Source organism: Oryctolagus cuniculus, chromosome 5 (genome assembly GCF_964237555.1).
Source record: "Oryctolagus cuniculus chromosome 5, mOryCun1.1, whole genome shotgun sequence".
Lineage (NCBI taxonomy): Eukaryota > Metazoa > Chordata > Mammalia > Lagomorpha > Leporidae > Oryctolagus > Oryctolagus cuniculus.
Window position 1 is genome coordinate 2,973,014 of NC_091436.1, and position 18,703 is coordinate 2,991,716.

Genomic DNA, 18,703 nt, shown 5'->3' on the forward strand with positions numbered 1-18,703 from the left:
CACACACACACAGAGCCACGAAAACGCTCACACACATGCATGCACACACATATTCTTCTGCACCCCTTGGTTGGGACTGGGTGACAAGTGGCAGCCGCTTTGTATGCAGGGGGATCCCACCCCTCCAACCTTAGGCACCGGGCAGAATCCAGCCTGTCTCACAGTGTCACTCTCAGCTACAGGGATTTTCTCCCCAGGCTCAAAGGTACCCTTTGCAACTATGTTACCGTTTCTCCTGCTCTGCCAGATACCCTCACATGCCTGAAACTCATCCGATCCTCTGCAGATTCCACCCCTGGAGGCTCCCTTGCACCCTGAGAAGTGGGGTACCATCTGGCTCCCACTCCCGTCCCCCGTGTTATGACCCACAACTTACCAACCTTCTGTTCGCTTCCACCTGCCGCCTCCACGGTGGGATTCCACTCGCTGGCCATTCCTCTTGCTTGAGAAAGGCTGGCTTTGGTCTTAGATCCGGCATCAGGGGAACACTCTGTGATTCTGGAAGGAAGTGCGTGGTCACACACACCAGGGCTGGGGGACTGTGGCTTCAGAAGCAGCAAGCCTGTGACGAGGCCGACTCCTGGCACCCTGCTCTGTGGCTCTGCACGGGCCAGGGCAGCAGAAAGGGGGGAATCCTGACTGCCCACTGCGGCTTGGTTCCGTGTGGGAGGCGTGCGATGGGTTCCGTGTGGGAGGCGTGTGATGGGAGTCGTCTGGTGCTGCTCTGGAGTTATCAGAACACGAGCCACAGACGGCTCACTCCTGTGACGTCCCTGTTGTTTGCACGCAACAGGAAGCCCCTCCCAGTGCTCTGCTGATGATGTCAGTGCTGGTGTTGTGCCCAGCACACTCCCCGCACGAGGACAGGGTATGTGAGCATTGCAGCCCGTCGATGTGGTCTCGGAATATTCTGCGATCTCAGGGGACATAGTTAAACCCGAATTATTTATTATGCCCCAAAGACCCCAGGCCAGTAAGACATTCGGGTGTCTGGCTCGGGACTCAGGAGGCATCTGCCAGGTGCTTGGCGCGTGGTCTCCCCTCTGAGCTTCTGTGACGTCCGCTTTCTTCTGTCAGTTGTGCAGAGATCTGCAAACGCTGCTTCGCAGTCACGTGCGGTCAGCATGCAGAAGTTTGCCAGCGCCGCAGCTCAACAGGCTAATCCTCCGCCTAGCGGCACCGGCGCACTGGGTTCTAGTCCCAGTCAGGGTGCCAGATTCTGTCCCGGTTGCCCCTCTTCCAGGCCAGCTCTCTGCTGTGGCCAGGGAGTGCAGTGGAGGATGGCCCAAGTGCTTGGGCCCTGCACCCCATGGGAGACCAGGAGAAGCACCTGGCTCCTGCCATCGGATCAGCGCTGTGCGCCGGCCGCAGCGGCCATTGGAGGGTGAACCAACGGCAAAGGAAGACCTTTCTCTCTGTCTCTCTCTCTCACTGTCCACTCTGCCTGTCAAAAATAATAATAAAAAAAACATGCAGAAGTCCTGTGTCACTGTGTAGAGGCCTGGATTCAACCTTCCCAAGAGCGCTGGCATCCGGGTGCTTCTACCTGGGCTTGCACTGATGCCCCTCCCTGGGAGTCAGCTTCTCACCCATCCAGGCCGCCCCTGCTCTGTCCACACTGGGCGCCGCCACTCGGAGCCGGCCCCTCTGAGGCCGCACAGGAGTTTCCCGTTGACCACCCCCTTCAAGGCCAGCCAACCTCCTTGGCACTCCTGTGACAGGGGCCACCCTGCTCCTTCCCTCTGTCTGAATTAAATCCTCAGGATATATGCATATTTTAAATTTCTTGTGGTCAGTCCATGTGGAAGTGGACGTACTATCTCTGCAAGGCGGTTCCCTGGCAGGGTGTCCCCACCTGTCCCCTCCTAGGCCACCTGCAGCCACCGCTCCTGGGAGTTCTCTCTGCACTGCCCTGGGGTGTGTGCTCTGCCAACCAGCGTCCCCCAGGACCCTCAGGCCGAAGCCATCCCTCCTGCATTGTTTATGGCTTCACTGCAACCCTGGGACCCTGAGTGGCTCTCAAGCCGTGTCTGTCATAACCATGGGATGACACTGTGCACTACTCTCAGTCGCAGAAATTCCCAGTGCCGGGGCCGTTCCCACTGCATCATTGAAACCCCAGTCCACCTCTCTCCCTCGCTAGAAAGCATTTCAGACTGCAAAGGGGATGTATGAATCATCCCAATTCATTCTTCAGCGAAGGGAAACCTTCCCCATGCTTTAGTTTTACAACTGTGTTTATTGGAACAAATTCTTTGCAACAGTGGAAAAGCAGCGGTTGCAAACTGACCCCAGTCACTTCGGTCTTGCAGTTTTCTGTTCTCACCGTGGATGCCCGGGGGTCTAGTAGTGCTTTTTCAGTTGGGCAAAGAGCTGCTGTCTGACTGTTCCATCCTCACTCCCGATGGAACCTTCTAGATGAAGTCAATCTCATCAAGCCAACAGTGGCAGCAGGCACACATCCTAGGCTCTGAGCGTTCTGTCCGCCACTCCTCGCCAAATGCTCCCCCAGGCAGGTCAGTGTCATCCTCGCAGCAGCGATGAGCCTGGCTAGATGCCAGCCCTGCCCATGAAGCCCACGTTAGCCTGCCCACCTCTCTTGACTTCTATTCCTTTTGCCCCGAAACCCATGACTGCACCTGTGCCGCCAGCCACAGCTCTTGGGCACAGACCAGTGGTGAGGAGAGACAAAGGACACTAAACACCTACAAGTGTGTCGCCCAGCAGGGGCCCAGCTGCTAACCAGTTGCCTCTACAGGGTAGATGGGAACTGGCCAGCACACGGCCGCATGCCAGCATTCATGCTACAGCATTTTACAGATGGATCTGTGTGTGGGTGGGTCTGTGTTTGTGCATGTGTGGGTTTGTGTGTGGGAGGTCTGTGTGTATATGAGTCTGTGGGGGGCTGTATATGGATTTGTGTGTGTGTAGATTGTGTGTGTATAAGTCTGTGTGTGCCTGTGTGTGTGTGGATCTGTGGATGTGAGAGTTTGTGTGTGGATCTGTGTATAAGTCTGTGTGTGTAAGTTTATGTGTGGGTCTGTGTGTGTGTGGGCCTGTGCATGTATGTGTGTGTATATATATCTGTGTGTGTATAAGTCTCTGTATGTGTGTGGGTCTATGTGTGTGTGAGTCGTGGGGGTATCTGTGTGTGTGTGGGTCTGTGTGTGTGTGTATCTCTGCGTGTGTGGGTTTCTCTGTGTGTGTGTGTTTGTGTGTGCGTAGATTGTGTGTATAAGTCTGTGTGTGTGGGTCTATGTGTGTGTGAGTCTGTGCGTGTATGAGTCTGTGTGTGGGGTTTGTGTGTGTATGGATTTGTGTGTATGTAGATCTGTGCGTGTGGTTCTGTGTGTGTGTGGATCTGTGCATGTGTGGGTTTGTGCGTGTGTGTGTAAGTCTGTGTATGTGAAGAGGGGTCAGTGGGGGAGGATCTGTGTATGTAGATCTGTGTGTATGTGGGTTTGTGGGGGGTCTTTGTGTGTGAGGGTTTGTGTGTGGGTCTGTGTGTGTGACCTGTGTGTGTATAAGTCTGTGTGTTGTGGATCTGTGTGTGTGTGGGTCTGTGGGGGGGTCTGTGTGTGTGTGTGTGTGTATCTGTGTGTATGTGGATCTGTACCTGTGTGTATAAGTCTGTGGGAGGGTCTGGGGGGGATCTGTGTGTGTGGGGGTCTGTGCGTGTGTGGGTTTGTGTGTGTGGGTTTGTGTGTGGGTCTGTGCGTGTGTGGGTTTGTGTGTGGGTCTGTGAGCGTGTGGGTTTGTGGGGGGGATTTGTGTGTGGGTCTGTGGGGGGGTCTGTGTGTGTGTAAGGATCTGTGTATGTGTGTATCTGTGCGTGTATGGGGTTGTGTGTGGATCTGTGTGTGTGTGGGTTTGTGTGTGGATCTGTGTGTGTGTGGGTTTGTGTGTGGGTCTGTGTGTGTGTGGTTCTGTGTGTGCGTGGGTCTGTGTATGTGTGTGGGTCTGTGTGTGTATCTGTGTGTATGTGTCTGTGTGTGTGTGTGTGTGGGTCTTGTGCGTCTGTGTGTGTGGGTTTCTGTGTGTGGATCTGTGTGTGTGTCTATGTGTGTGTGTATGTGTGTGTGTATCTGTGTGTGTGTGGGTCTGTGCATGTGTGGATCTCTGTGTGTGGGTCTGTGTGTGTGTGGGTCTGTGGGGGGGTCTGTGTGCGGATCTGTGCATGTGTGGGTCTGTGTGTGTGTGGGTCTGTATGCATGTGTGGGTCTGTGTGTATGTAGACTGTGTGTGTGGGTATGTGTGTGTGTGGGTTTATGTGTGGGTTTGTGTGTGTGTGGGTCTGTGTGTATGTAGACTGTGGGTCTATGTGTGTGTGGGTCTGTGTGTATGTAGACTGTGTGTGTGGGTCTGTGTGTGTGTGGGTCTGTGTGTATGTAGACTGTGTGTGTGGGTCTGTGTGTTTGGGGGTCTGTGTGTGTGTGGGTCTGTGTGTATGTAGATTGTGTGTGTGGATCTGTGTGTGTGGGTCTGTGTGTGTGTGGGTCTGTGCGTGTGTGGGTTTGTGTGCCCCACATTTTGTGGAGGCTGTGCCTGCTCCACCTGTAACGAGGCGAGAGGGCCCCACATGGAGGGCAGTGGAGGCTTGGTCACAGGGTTCTCACCTCTGTGCATGGTCCACCAAGACGGAGACGTCCAGGAGAGCCCAGCTCGGGACGGGTGCGGGCAGCCGTCCGCCGTCCGCCGTCCGTCACTAACGCCGTCCTTGTTCTCTCAGCCAGCTGCCTGCCCTGCACGCTTAGCAGTGGGAACAGAGGACCCGCCCTGCTGGCGCTGCGAAGCCGGACGGACTCCCAGGAGCAGATGAGCAATGACCCAGCAGAAGGCGCCCCGGACTCCTGCCACGCCACAGGTACCCGCATCCCTCTGCTTTGCCCGCCTCCCTGGGGACTGCGCCTTCCTGTGCCCCACGGTGCTGAGCTGGGACCTTGTGGACAACGTGGCAAGGAGACTCCCCCGATTGAAAAGGAAATGGGGGTGCCAGGTGTTAGGGAGGGCCTGGGAGTGTAGACTCAACCGGACGTGAACGTCTTGAAGCCCTGCATACGGATATCTCCTCGTTGATTTTCTGAAGTTAGGTCCTGCACTTTCTTCATAAGAACAGCTGCCAGCTGGCAATTTAATGTCACAAAGAACAGCACCCGGGCTTGCTACCAAGCCGGTCTTTAAAATACAACACAAAGGTGCCGTTCTCTGCAGGGAAGGTGGTGACGGGACAAATGTGTGTGCTGTGTTGAGAATGGGCGAACACTGACTTCTCAGCCGTCCCCTTCTGCATGCTCGTGAAAACTAGGCTTCGTGCACGGCCTGTGGAGGGCTCCGTTTGGTTAGAGTGCTCCTCAGGCAGCCTTGTCGGTCCAGGGTTGAGTCCTGGTGGTGTGATGGTTGGTCCTAGTCGTCCAATTAGGACCAAGAGATGGTCCCTATCCCCCTGGGGCTTACGTACCTGGGGAGGCAGATGCTGGACCAGCAAACAGGTGCTGTCGTTTCAGAGAGTGGTGGTGTGTGAAGAAAAGCAAGCCAGGTGAGCGGCCAGCTAGCCCAGCAAAGTCCAGTGCTGCCGGTGACAGTCAGGGAAGGGCGTTCCCCACAGGGACAAGAACGAGTCTCTGCTGGTGCGCTCAGAGGCTGAGCGGAATGCAAGGTGGTCCAAACAGAGCCAGCATGGGAAGGGTGGAGGTCAGCCTGCGGAAGGAGCAGGAGCCTCTGTCCTTGGAGGCCACGGGGCTCGCCTTCCAAGCTCTGAGGAGTCCTGAGCGCATCGGGAGCCGAGAGTGAGGTGACGCGACGTGGAACTTTGGAAGAACCCTGGGTCTGGGCTGCCCTGAGTGGCAGAGATGCCAGCGAGGCAGGACAGTGGCCGCAGCCCAGCCGTGGGGTTAGGCAGCGGTGGCCTCAGGTGCATTGGCTGCGATGGGGAGTGCAAGAAAGGGAAGAAGGAATCTTCCCACGTTTGTGGCACGTTTTCCCCAGGGCCCCTTTGTTATGATGGAGCAGAGTAGGCAAGGTAGAGATTTGGGAACCAGAGACACTGAGAATTGTGTGCTGGGTGAGCTATGAGTGGGACTCAACCATCCATGCAAATGGCTCCGGGAACACAGCAAACTGCGGGGTTTTGTGGGGTTTTGGGAGGGGACGGGTTTGAGCCGAAGGTGCAGACTGGGAAGCCATAGGGAGGTAGCTGGTGTGTGACATCATCGTACAGCACGCAGTCTCCCAGGGCGCAGAATCAGCGCACAGCTGAGTGAGCCTCCGGGTGGGAGAGGATCTGGGGACAAGGAGAGAGGAAGGAGTGGATGCCGCAGGGGCACGTGGCGCTTCCAGGGAGTTTTGTTTTCAGAACAAAGAGTGGGACGATCCCTGGCAGGGAGGTGAGGGTCGGGCGAGTTTGTTGGTTGTCTGGTTTCTTTGAATGCAGTGTGGATTATTCGCAACCCCTCAGCAACACAGTGCTTGTCTCAGCCAGGGAGAGTTCTGATTTGTAGGAAAAGACAACTTTTATTTTCAGCTTTGAGCACAGGAAACAGGCTGCTTATCCTGGTATTCTTAAGCCCTCAAAGGAAAAGAGACTTCCGGAAGCTCAGCAAGCATGTGCAAATATGTCAAGCTCACAGCAGGTGTGGAAAGCTGTGAACATGTTCTTAGGTGATTTGGTAGCCTCTGGCCATGTGTGGCTGTTGTAATTTAAGTCGGTTAAAACTCGGTGAGATTCAACCTTCAGTCTCTGTCACACCACGTGTTGCAGGTGCCCAACAGCATGTGTGTGGAGTGGCTACCCTGGGAAGAGCTCAGGGCGGGGCTGTGCCCATCATCACCCCAGGGTCCCTTGGTCAGCGCAGCTCTCGGTCCTAAAGGAAAGGAGGCTTAGCATGGACAGGGAAGAGGTATTTGCTGGAAGGGTCCGCTGAGAAGAGACCCCTCCCCTCGGTCCCGAATGCAATGCAAGCAGAACACAGTGAAGTACTAGGAACTCCCCACTTCCCAGGCCTCCCCCGAGGACCTGAGGGGGACTCCAAGCCCCTGACTGCTATTCAGAGTTGCCAGAGGCAGCAAACCAAGCAGAGATCAGAGAAAGTAAGGACAGGTGCAAGCACCACATCCCAGGTATACTCTTATTTCAGTTCCGTCCTGCAGCTCAGAACACATTTCCTTGGGACAGACACTGTTCTGACTTACGGAGGCGCTCCGGGTCCCCGCCAGCAGCATCACTGAGTGGTGGGAAGTTATTTTAACAGCTGCGGCTGGGGATGGAAGTTGAGGAGGCCCTCTGAGTCGTGGCTCAGGGCTGTGATGGGGTTGTAGGCATCCCTGAGTGAGCTCCACACAGAGCTCTATGAGCAGGGCCCTAACGAGGGGCTGGGGACCCTGAGCCCTGGTTCTGAGCAGAGAAAGGCTTCGAGCTGGAGCAAGACCAGACCAGGACTGGGGGCAGCTGCCGCGGCTGGGAGCAGCTGGGACCCAAATCAGGCGTTTGGTCAGGGTTCAGCTAAGCTCACTGCAGGTTCTACCAGCAACAGAATTCAAAGGCGGAGGCATAGAGACGCTCGGGGCAACAGGAGTTCTCTGGAGCAAAACAAACGTGCAAGCTCAAGACCCAGGCAGTGCTTGAACTAAATAGCAAAAATGCAAGAAGGCCCTCCAAAAGCCCCTCTTTAAGGAAATACTTCCAATGGCAAAAAATCCTGCAAAGGAGAAACCCCACAACCCAGAAAAAGCCTTCCCTAAGGGAGAAGCCCCCTCCACAGGCTTAGGCCAACCCTTTTAGGCCCCAGATGCACTGGGGGTGACGTCTGAGGTGGAGCCCTATTGGATATTCAAGAGGGGGCGGGGCTGAGGAAGGACTCTAGCACCGCCCATTCTCCTGCCCATTTTAGGAAGCGGCAGGAATCTCAAGGCACCAGATGCATGATGGGAGTGGACGTGCCACCATGGCATCCTGCGGCCATGTTGGAGATTTCCAGCTAGGTGGGCAGCATTGGGGAATTTGCCCTTTCTGCGGCTCCAAGGGCTGGGGCTTGCTGGTACATGGGAGCAGCGGAACGAGGCTGAGCGGTCTGGACGGGCACTCCATCCCCGCTGCTGTGGGATCCCAGAGCCGTCCCGGGGCCCAGCTGAGAAAACCTTTTCGTGACTTGGGCTCTTTCGTCCTCTTCCCCAGATGTAACAGCGTGCATTTCCGAAGCCAGCTTGTGCACCCCAGAGGCCCGTCCCTACGTTCATAGGACAGTTACTCTCCCCGTGTTTCAGAGCTGTGTTGTCCGGAGGTAGCCGGCCTCCCTGGACGGCCAGCGTTTCCTTTTCCTCTGAGTTCTTGGAGGAGCTGAGGACAGGAAGTGCGGCAGCTTGGGATTTGGTCAATGCAGTCTCTGTCCCGGCTGTTGCACCTGCGCGGTTATTGTAAACAATCTGTTCTTTTTAAGATTTATTTATTTATTTGAATGTCAGAGTTACAGAGAGAGAAGAAGAGGCAGAGAAAGACAGAGAGAGAGAGGAGAGAGAGAGAGGGAGAGAGAGAGAGAGAGAGAGAGAGAGAATCTTTCATCCCTTGGTTAGCTCTCCAGATGACTGCAACGGCCAGGGCTGGGCCAGGCCACAGTCAGGCGCCAAGAGCTTCATCCGGTCTCCCGTGTCGGTGGCAGGGCCCAGACACTGGGGCCATCTGCTGCTGCTTTCCCAGGCCATTAGCAGGGAGCTGGACAATCCCAGTTCTTGATGGACGGAGAGAGCACTTTGATTCTGAATGCACATGAATAAAATTCACATGTCTGTGTCGATGGTGGTCTTCATGTGCCCAGCCAACTGTAGCATTTCTAAAGTTATGGCGTCTTTTCTAAAAGAGGGCTCCACAGTTTGCCTTTTGTCAGCGTTATGTATCGCCTACACTGTAACAACCCCCTGAAGAGCCAGTGCTGCCGCCCAGTGGATTAAGCTGCTGCTTGGGATGCCTGCCTCCCCTAAGAGTGACAGTCCTGGCTGCTCCACTTGTGATCCAGCTTCCTGCTGCTGTACCTCGGAGGGCGGCAGATGATGGCCAAGTACTTGGGTTCCTGCCACCCACCTGGGAGACCTGGCTCCTGGCTGTGGTGGTTGCAGGCATTTGGGCAGTGAACCAGTGCATGGAAGAGCTCTCTGCCTCTCCCTCTCTGTCTTTTTTAAAAGCAGCCATCTTGGGGCCAGCATTGTGGCGTAGCATGTTAAGCTGCCACCTGTGTTGCTGCCATCCAATATAGGTGCTGGTTCCTGTCCCAGCTGCTCCACTTCAGATCTAGCTCCCTGCTAATGGCCTGGGAAAACAGGGAAAGACTGTTCAAGTGTTTGGACTCCTGTACCCACTTGGGAGACCAGGAAGAAGCTCCTGGCTCCTGGCTTTGGCCAGGTCTGGTCTGCAGCCATTTGGGGAGTGAACCAGTGGGTGGAAGATTCTCTCTCTCTCTCTCTCTCTCTATCTCTCCAAATAAATAAGTAAATCTTTAAAAAATAAATAGAAATTCATCTATCATATCAAAAGAATTATAAACAAAAGCTACATGTGGCTAATTTTCCTGTTGAAGGTGTGCATCTTGTCAGTATATCCAACACAGCACACTTTGCTTACATCAAATTGTGTGAATAATAATTTGGCCTTACCACTCCAGCAAGGGTTCTGTGAAGACCCATTCTGCATTCAATGGTGTTGCAGGTGCACAGAGTCTAAAACAGCACCTCCGGTTTAAAAGGGTTTATCTTAGAAAGCTTCCCGATAATCTCCTGCCCACTGCCTGGGTAGTTGTGGGCGGGACGCTGGGGTCTGGGGAACTGACAAGCAGCTCCCACTCCTTCCTGTCTTGGTGAGATAAAAGGTCTGGCCAGCCACACAGCTGAGGTGGTCTCTGGCTGTTCTTAACCTCACCTGCTCTGGAGCAGAAAAGCATGCAAGCCCCAGCACGGGGTGCAGTGGCTTAGCCCACTCCTCAGCCGGTTGCTGGCGCCTTCTCAGCCGGCACAGAGCTGGGGCTGGCAGTGCGGCGAGCACACTGTGGGGACAAGGCTTTCCTCTGGGATGCGGGGGCACACGGGGCAGTCAGGTTTGCTGTGAAGAGGACACAAGGAGGGAAACCCCGTAGTTGCTAGGACCAGGTGTCTGGCCCGTGGATGTCACGGAGGGTAGAATTTGCTTTTTCAGTTTTTAAGTCTGTTTTTCCCCCTTGACCGAAAAGCACAAGAGGATCGAGCTCATCATAAGATCTCTACATTTACCTGATTAGTGTTGCATCTCTGTGTGTTTATTTTCATCCCACCCCTCCCTGTGGAGCCACAGAAAGGGGTATTTTCCTTGCGTTGAAACCTGTTCACAAAACCGCATCCACGGGATTTTGTCTTTGGGTGCTGGAGACATCGTGCTGGTTCTCTTCCCTCTTGGTGGCTCACAATGGCATGTTTGCAGGTGTTGTGGTAAGGGCCAGGATGCCTCTGACAGGGCAGAGGGTACTGTGTGTGAACCCTGTTTGAACTGCTCTGGGAAAAGACTCCCCTTACTGAAATCCAAGGTTGTGGTGAAATTTGCACCCCTATTATTCTCACTGAGTGGTTCCTGAGGTCATCTGGGGCGTGGAGTCCTCTGCTGCTCACTGGGTTGGGCCACCACGGGGCCGGGCGTTTGCTTCGTAGCTGAAATGGGCACCTCCTGCGCTCCTGTCTCTGACAAGGAGCACAGCCCATCCTTCCCTAGCCGCGGCCATTGTACTAGCCTGTTCATCTGGCTGTGGGCATTGTTCAAGGCCTGCGGCCAACAACTCCCACAGTTTGTGCTGGCCCCGAGCCTGGGAGCTTGAGCCAGTTCCCAAACGCACACAGAACCCCTCTGTTAGGACACCACATGCCGCTGTAGGTGACACCACCACAGCTCATCTACCCCCGCCTCGGCGAATGCCTGTGAATGTGTTTGGGTGTGCCTGGCAGCCCTGACACCGTGTGGGGAGAGGAGTCGCGGGAGGCTGCTTTTCCTCCTGCCACCGATCGCCCGTCCATTCATGCCCTCATAGGCTTTCCTGCCTGCACAAGTCACACTCTCGCAGTGTGGCACCTGCCCCAGAGCACCCAAGGGTGTGAGACTAGGAGAGATGGGCCACTGGCCACAGTCTGCCTCTCAGCCCCACACCCTCCCGTAGCCGCCAGAGCGACGAGGAGCAGCAGTGACAGGGACGGCTGCCCACAGAGCTCTGAGAGGCAGGGCAGAGACGGGGGATGGAAGGCCCCGTGCAGGTCAGGTTGCAGTTTCTTGCTTTTGGTCCAACGCCAGGATTCACAGAGCAAAGAGCAGGGACAGCAAGACCTTTGCAGTCAGTTCACAGCCAGGACATGGACTGCACATGCGAGAGTGTGATGTTTCTTACCTGCATCCTGAAGAGCCAGCAGCCACCCAGTCACTTCCCATCTGAGCCCACTTCCAAGCTCACTGGTGAAACTCGGGTCGATCTTCCGCCTGTGCTGGGCCTCGTCTGCCCTTGGCCGGCGTCGGGAGGAACGTGCGTTCATGGCAGGGGTGAGTGACAAAGGCCACGCAGCCAGAGCTCAGCTCTGTGCTCTCCCCCTTGGGGCTGGACTCACAGAACCCTTGCACACCTGGGAGCCCTGGCGAGACCATGTATGTGTTCAGGAGGGACAGGTAGAGGCCACAGCCACAGCTGTGTGCCTGGACCCCTGAGAAGAGCAGCCCCTGTGGGGTCACCAGCTCAGGGTGGCGGTCGTGTTCAGCCTTTCCCACTGCAAGGGTCATAGCTGTGTAGTGGGGGTGGCAGGGCCTCATGTGCATGGGGTTCTCATGTGGATGAGCTCAGGAGAGAGACCACAGAGCTCCTCTTCACGTGGCGCCTCCAGCAGAGGTGCTAGGCTGGCTCCTGGCGTGACCAGGGGTGTGGGTGGTGAGGGATGCTGTCCAGGCCACGTGTCAGAGATTAGAATCAAGCCCTCAGGGTGGGCGGTGAGGTCCTCTTTCAGGTGAGAAGCCCATTGACGTCAGCAGCCCGGGAACAAGGTCGGGCTTCATGTGAAGGTAACAGTGCTCGCTGTCAGAAGGAAACGGAGAGCAGCCAGGGTGTTTGCAGAAAGTCACGCTGAAAACAGGAGCCTGCGCGGCTTTCCCGGGCCGCCTATGGCACCCAGAGCTCGGCCTTTTAAAGCAGCCCTCTGTGGTCTCAGGGCGCGTTCCAGCCTCACCAGCCCCGATCTGCAGGAGCACCACCCTCTAGGGCTTGGGGGAGAACGCAGCCTCCAACAGCTGACCCAGCCCTGCCTTCCCCTGCCCCTGCACCCCACGCGGCGGCAGCCGGTTCCAGGGGGCAAGCTGTTTCCCTGCAGGCTGCCTTCTTGGTATCTCGTGGGGACCCCGTCTAGCCGGGGGAGTTCTCCTACCTTTATATCAATACCAGGCATTCTTCAAGACTCTCCTCCCCTCCCTAGCCCTACTACACACACACACACACACACACACACACACACACAAGGATAGAAAGCCCCTCACCTCGCACCTTGTTCTAACACTGCCTGCTGCCCTGCTACCTCTGACCTCTCACTCCCCTTCCAGGCTGGCTCGCCTGGTGGCAGAAGCCGTCCTACTCACTTCTGTTCCCAGCACCTAGCACAGTGTCAGCACATGTTAGAAGTTTTGGGGGAGTAAAGAAAGAGTCCAAGTCCAAGCTCGCCCTGCCCACTGCTCGCCTGTGCAGTGTCTTGAGAAACACAAAGAACAGTGACAAGGATCGACGTTGCGGTTGGTTTTCTTGGCTCTGCACTCAGAGGACAAAGGAAGCTCGGGTACCTGTGGCTTGTGGCCTCCCCAAGTCCATTGGACGGTGTCTGTCAGTCGGTGCCTGGACAAGCGGCTCTCCTGACAGCTCTGATATTTCCCCAAGAATGTTCTCCCAAGCGTTTGAAGTCAAATGTTTCTCTTTCTTTCTATAGAACAGTGGGATGCTTTATACCTGGTCTGTTTGTTTTGTGTCTCTGAGGCATTTTACTGAGTTGCTGAAACCTACCAGGGACAGAGAGTTCAGGATTGCATGAAGGGTCTCTAATTTTGTCCTTTATATAACACTGGCTGGGTGGAGGTTTCGGGTAGACGATGACTTCCCTCAATAGTTTTCATAAGGTGGATAAGCTAGAATCACATGCTCTTAGTTTCTGTTCATCTGGATATTCTTCATTTTGCCTATAGTTGTAAATTACAGTTTTGTTAGATTTAAGACTGTTTGAAACATTTGTTTTTCTTCTCCCAGAACTTTTAATATATGGTCCCATTGCTTTCTGGCTTTTGGTGTTCAGTTGAGAAGTGAACACACAACCTACTGGGATTCTTTTATGGTACATTACTTTGCTTTTTCTTCTTTTGAGATTTTCTCCTTTGGCTTTAATCACTTTTGTTATGATGTATATTTTTGAGTTAACCGTAGTTGAAGTAAATTAAGCTTCCTGGTTTTTAATTGTCTCTCAATAAATTTAGGAAGTTTCATCCATCTTTGTTTTAGTTTTTTTATAATTATCCTTTCTTTCTGTCATTGTGGTAGTTCCATTGTGTGTATTCCAGTGGCTTATGTGGCACCTGCATCAGTCCATTTCTCATTACTGTAACAAAATATTGGAAGCAGACTAACTTTATAGAGAAAAGACATTTATTTAGCTCATGATCGACGGCACTGCCTTTGGCTTGGCAGTGGTGAGGACAACATGGCAGATGGCAGGAACTCCTGTAAAAGTAATAGATCACATTGATACAAGGAAGCCAACAGCAGCGCAAGGGTCAGGCTGCCTTCTACAATACCTCACGCTTGTGAGGGCTAAGATCCTGTACCCCTCCGAGGGTAGCGCCTCTCATGACCTAAGGATCTCCTGGTAGGTTCCACCGCTTAAAGGTTCCATACTGTCCCTCAGCACTGCCCTAACACTAGAGATGAAGCTTCCAACACATGAACTGCTGGGAAATATGTTCCCAACCACAGCAGTACCCCATTGTGTCTGAGGCTCCGCTTGCTTCTCTTGCTTCTTCGCTCTGTTCTTTAGCTGACGTAAGCTCTGTCAGCTGAGTTTCTCCGTTCTTCCTCCTGTTGGTTCAGTGCTACAGCTCAGCCCCTCTGGTGGGTTTTTTATTTCAGTCATTATACTTTTCAACTCTAATTTCCACTTGGCTCTTTTTCATAATCTCTCTTTCTTTATTGATGTTCCCTACTTGATGCAACATTGTCATCGTATCTTCCTTTACTTTGATCATGTGTGTGTGTGTGTGTGTGTGTGTGTGTGTGTTTGGTTTTGTGAACATATTTATAACGGATGGTTTGGAATCTTCCCCTGTTAAATCTGACGTTTGTCTACTCTCACAGCACTTCCTGTTACCTGCCTGCTCTTCAGCTCTGCCCTGTTATATGGGGCAAGCTTTCCTGCTTCTTTACATTTCTTGTAATTTTGTCGTTGGATATTGGGCATTCCGGATAATATAGCAATCCTGGGTCCTGGTCCTTCCTACCCTCAGGGACTATGATTGCCATGTGCTTGTGCATTCGTCAGCTACTGGCTGGATTATTTTTGTGATACCTACCACACACACACACACACACACACACACACACACACACACACAGATATGCCTGTAATGTTGCCCCTCAGGGAGGCACAGCTCTGTGTACAGTCACTCTGGGGTGAAATAGTGTTTCTTCTCTTTCCTTAACCACACAGCAGCTGTTCAACTCCACTAATTGCCTTTCTGGCTGATTGCTCAATTATTTTCACCGGTGCCCCGGGGCATAAATTGCTGTAGAAACGAATTCAATTCCTTGAAGGAATTGTTTCCGAGGTCAGTTTTTGATATTTGTTCTGACCTCGTCGGAGGCCTCCTGCCAGCTGCCTCACTTCCTGGCCGTCTCCTGCAGGCTGGCCAGTCAGCCGTCCAGGCTGTGTCCTCTTTAGGGCCACAGATCACTTCCCTGTCACCTTCACCACCATCTTCACTGTTCTTGAGGATGTCCTCTGGGTTAAACTTCTCCAGACTCAGTGTCAAACACAGTCAGTTCCTCTGGGAGGAGCTGGGGGTCACCTTGTTTTCCAGGCCGCTTCTGCCACCCCAGGCCAGCAGCTAGCTCTCCGATGCTCCCACCCTAGCCGTTCGAGGGGGAAACAGAGTGGGGATCTCAGTATTTTGAGAGGCCATAGCCAAGGTAGAGTCTCCATTCTGTATGTGGGGTTCGAGCCTGTCCACCAGGCTCACCTGGTACTTGGTCTCAGCTCCAGGCAGCTGCTGTCCCCAGGAAGAAGGCCCTCCGCTGGGTGCCGGGGCAGGGGCCCCGCACTTCTGGCTGCAGCCATGTGGGTAGAACGTCCCCTCTGCCGGCGTGGGGCCAGGCAGCCAGGGAGCAGAGTGGCCTCCTGTCTCAGTGCCCAGCCTCTTGCCTTTCCTTCCACATCTCAGCAGCTTTTCTTGAATCGCGTTTCTTCATCTGCTGTGTGCTCCGAGGACCATTTCCAGAAGCGCTAAGTGATTGTTTTCTTATAGTTTTCAACACTTCCACCGGGGAGCAAGTCCAAGGGGCTCCTCTCACTGCCGGGCAGGAAGTCGGTCTCTACATGACTCACGCAGCGTTAGGCATGCTGTTTGTCTTAGAGCAAAAAGTCTCCTTTATGTCTGCACACAGCAAAATTGTTCACTTCAGGGGAAGGCGTCAGAGAAACGTGGCTGCACAATAAATGCAATTTTCCATTGACTTCATTTTCAAATAACAGATTTATTCCCAGGGAGGAAAATCCCGTAATTGACTGCACTGAAGCTGTGGCCAACACGGGGGAAAGCCGTCAGCTGGTAAATGTCGTGCTTCCAGGGAGCCGACGCTCTCAATGAGCAGAGCTTTGCCTTATGTTTTGTAGCCTGATTTTGGTCTAATTTTGCATCTTCTCTTCACCATTAATGTTCCCTTCTCATCTACCCTCTGCCCCAGATATTTTAAAAATAAACAAAACAAAACCCTCCTGGGTGAGGGTTTTGACTCATCGAAGCTCGCAGCTGAACAGGAACTTGGAGCTCCGGCGTTCAGTCTCCCCTGGCTTTATAGATGAGGAAATGAAGTCCACAGGGGTGAGCAGGTTCCTTGTAACGGCTGAGTCGCGGGGCAGCCAAAGAGAGACGGAAGCAAGGAGAGGGAGAGGGAGACTGGCCGGGCCTGCAGCGCCCACCTGCTGCCTCGCTCTCTCTGTGACAGGGCCCAAGGCGCAGCACCGTGGGCTTCTGCGGCCTGTGTGTGCCTCTGACCTCTGCTGTTGCGGTGCCAGTGCAGGCCGGCTGCTCTCTCCCTCCTGGCTGGCAGTTTCTTACAGCTGACGCGGTGCACGACGGCCTAATGATGTCTGATTTTAGAGACAAGAGTGACTTTAGGTGAAGTAAAAGGAGTCGCTCTTTCTCTGATGTGGTGAGTTTGTCTCTGCGTTTGATTGGCTTAGCCTGAGATCCACATGTGCACTGCCCCGAGAAGGGACACTCGGCAGAGAGCCAGCTGGTGTCTGCTCTGGGCGCCTTGAATCAGGGACTGGCTCACACGTGCACAGAGTGTGGTGTGGTTTTATGTGATGGTCAATGCGTATTCATTAAGAGTAAAACATTTAAGACCTAGAACATATGGTAGAAAATAAGTTTGCTTCCTAGAATGATGTGTTAACTGGGGTGTGTGTGTGTGTGTGTGTGTGCTGAAAACGTTCCTGGGCACTGTGGGGACCACTGGTATCATCGGAGGTCTGAAAGCTGCCTCCTGGAAGGCCCGTGGGTGTCTCGGTTGCTCACCTTCTTGCCTGAGGTTCACTGGCCACACTAAAGCTTAGAATGAAACAAATGTGATTGAAGAGAACACAGAGCCGCCCGTGTAGACTGGCGAGCACTGTTCAGACAGATCAGGGCCCCAAACCAACGACGGAACAGCCAACTCATGCTACAAGTTTTAAAATCATAGAGTAAAGAGAACCAGGATGGCCACCTGGAGCATGATACCTGCCTCCTGTGCGTGTGCTAAGCAATTTAGAGCCGCTCCAAATGCTTCAGTAAATGAATGATTCCATGTCGCGTTTCCCTGAGCCAAGTTTACACATCACCAACTCATACATTCAACACGGAAAACAAATAGGAGGACACAACTAGTTTTTAAAATATCCAAAATTTAAAAATATCCACTGGGACTGATGCATCTTTTAGGCTGATGGTCATCTAGACCCATCCTTTGCTGTCTGTGAGGTTGTAAGGATGAGGAGGGCCCCGTCCTGGGAAATGTGAAACCCCGCACATGTGTGTCTGCGGTGCAGCCACCGTGGGCCTGGCTAGAGCTGGGGAATAAACCCTGCCCCCCCTGCCTCCTGCTTATTAGACTTTCCCTTGGTGTGCTTTTGCTCCAGTAGAAAAGCAGGCAAGGATCAAAATGACTACGAATGCCGAGCTAATCTTGTTAGTGCGAATTTTCTCGTGAGCACAAAATCTACTAAGCTTAGCAGGGCTTGTTTCTGCATCGTATTGCTGAGGAAACGCTTTATGATGGAGGGTGGGAGGGCGAGAGGCTTTGGCCAGCCGAAGGGCGGGGCTCGAGAGCCCCTGTGCACGCAGTGGGCAGACGGCATCCGGGTCAGCGACCCGGACGCTGAGCCAGCACAACCAGGGTGAGCCAAAGTCGCCATGATGACGGCATCACGAGGGCTGCCATGCCCTCCCCCACCGATGCAGGGAGGGGACAGTGCGTGCAGGCTGACCCCTTTGCCCACCCCCTCAGCGGAATCCCTGATCTGAATACAACAAGAACCTAGCAGGCACTGTTCCCCCGTGAGGCTCCCCTCTCCCCAAGGCTGGGACCCACTGTCGCCTCTACTGCAGGCAGGCAAGTCTGAGGCTGAGCAGAACTGAACCCGTGTTCCCCCCCTCCTCACATCCTCGCTGCCACACTGCCCTCTGCACTCACTGGCTCGAGGACCGGGTGTGTATCTGAGAGCTGGGCCACCACGAAGAAGGTGCTGCTTAAAGTCAAATCTCAGCTTAAAATTACTGAGCAGAAAAAGGGGTGTGTTCAAGAGCTGATCCACTGAGCACTCCTCAAGGCACGCTGTGAGCTGCCTGCCCTTCTACCGTCGTTCAGCGCGCGGAGCCTGTGCCGGACGCGATGGGAACCACTCGCTCAGGAAGTGCTCGCTGAGTGCTGGGTTCTGAGCGTGGCAGACAAAACGGTAAACCGTTCTGCATACTCAGGGGTTATAACCCAGTGGCTGTGCTGGGAGCTGGGAGGGAAAGACCCTGGCAGGAAGCCCCCGACAAGGTGGCTGGTGCTGGGGGCTCCGTCGGCAGAGGCCTCCTGAGGTCATCGCGGCTGAGGGCAGCAGGAGCTGGCCAGGGGGTCACTCAGGCTACCCCAGGGAAGCAGAGACACCAGGGAGTTGGACGCCCTGACTCTGCAGGCTGAGAAGCCCGGGCTCTGCCCGCCAGCAGGCTGAGAAGCCGGAGAGCCGATGGTGCACGCTCTAGTCTGTGTCTGGAGGCCCGAGGCCCAGGAGAGCTGGCGGCCACACTGGGGAGGGCAGCCCACCTTGATGTGTCCATTGGAGCATCGCTCTCATCCAGAAAAGCCTTCCAGATTCTTGGCAGCACATGGGGCGGCCAAGCAGACGTGTGAGATCAACCCGCAAGCCTGTTAAGGTTAGGAAGCAGCAG

At 54.2% G+C, this 18,703-nt stretch overlaps 1 protein-coding gene across 2 annotated transcripts in view; it reads left to right on the top strand.

The window, feature by feature from the left end:
- PDE10A (phosphodiesterase 10A) overlaps positions 1-18,703 on the top strand; it is a 631,241-nt gene that overhangs the window by 222,219 nt on the left and 390,319 nt on the right. For both annotated transcript variants that reach the window (XM_070073294.1, XM_051855147.2), the window contains exon 2: positions 4,730-4,864. In XM_070073294.1, coding sequence (XP_069929395.1) covers positions 4,816-4,864 — 49 coding nt within the window. In that variant the 5' untranslated portion in view covers positions 4,730-4,815. The remainder of the gene's footprint in view (positions 1-4,729; positions 4,865-18,703) is intronic.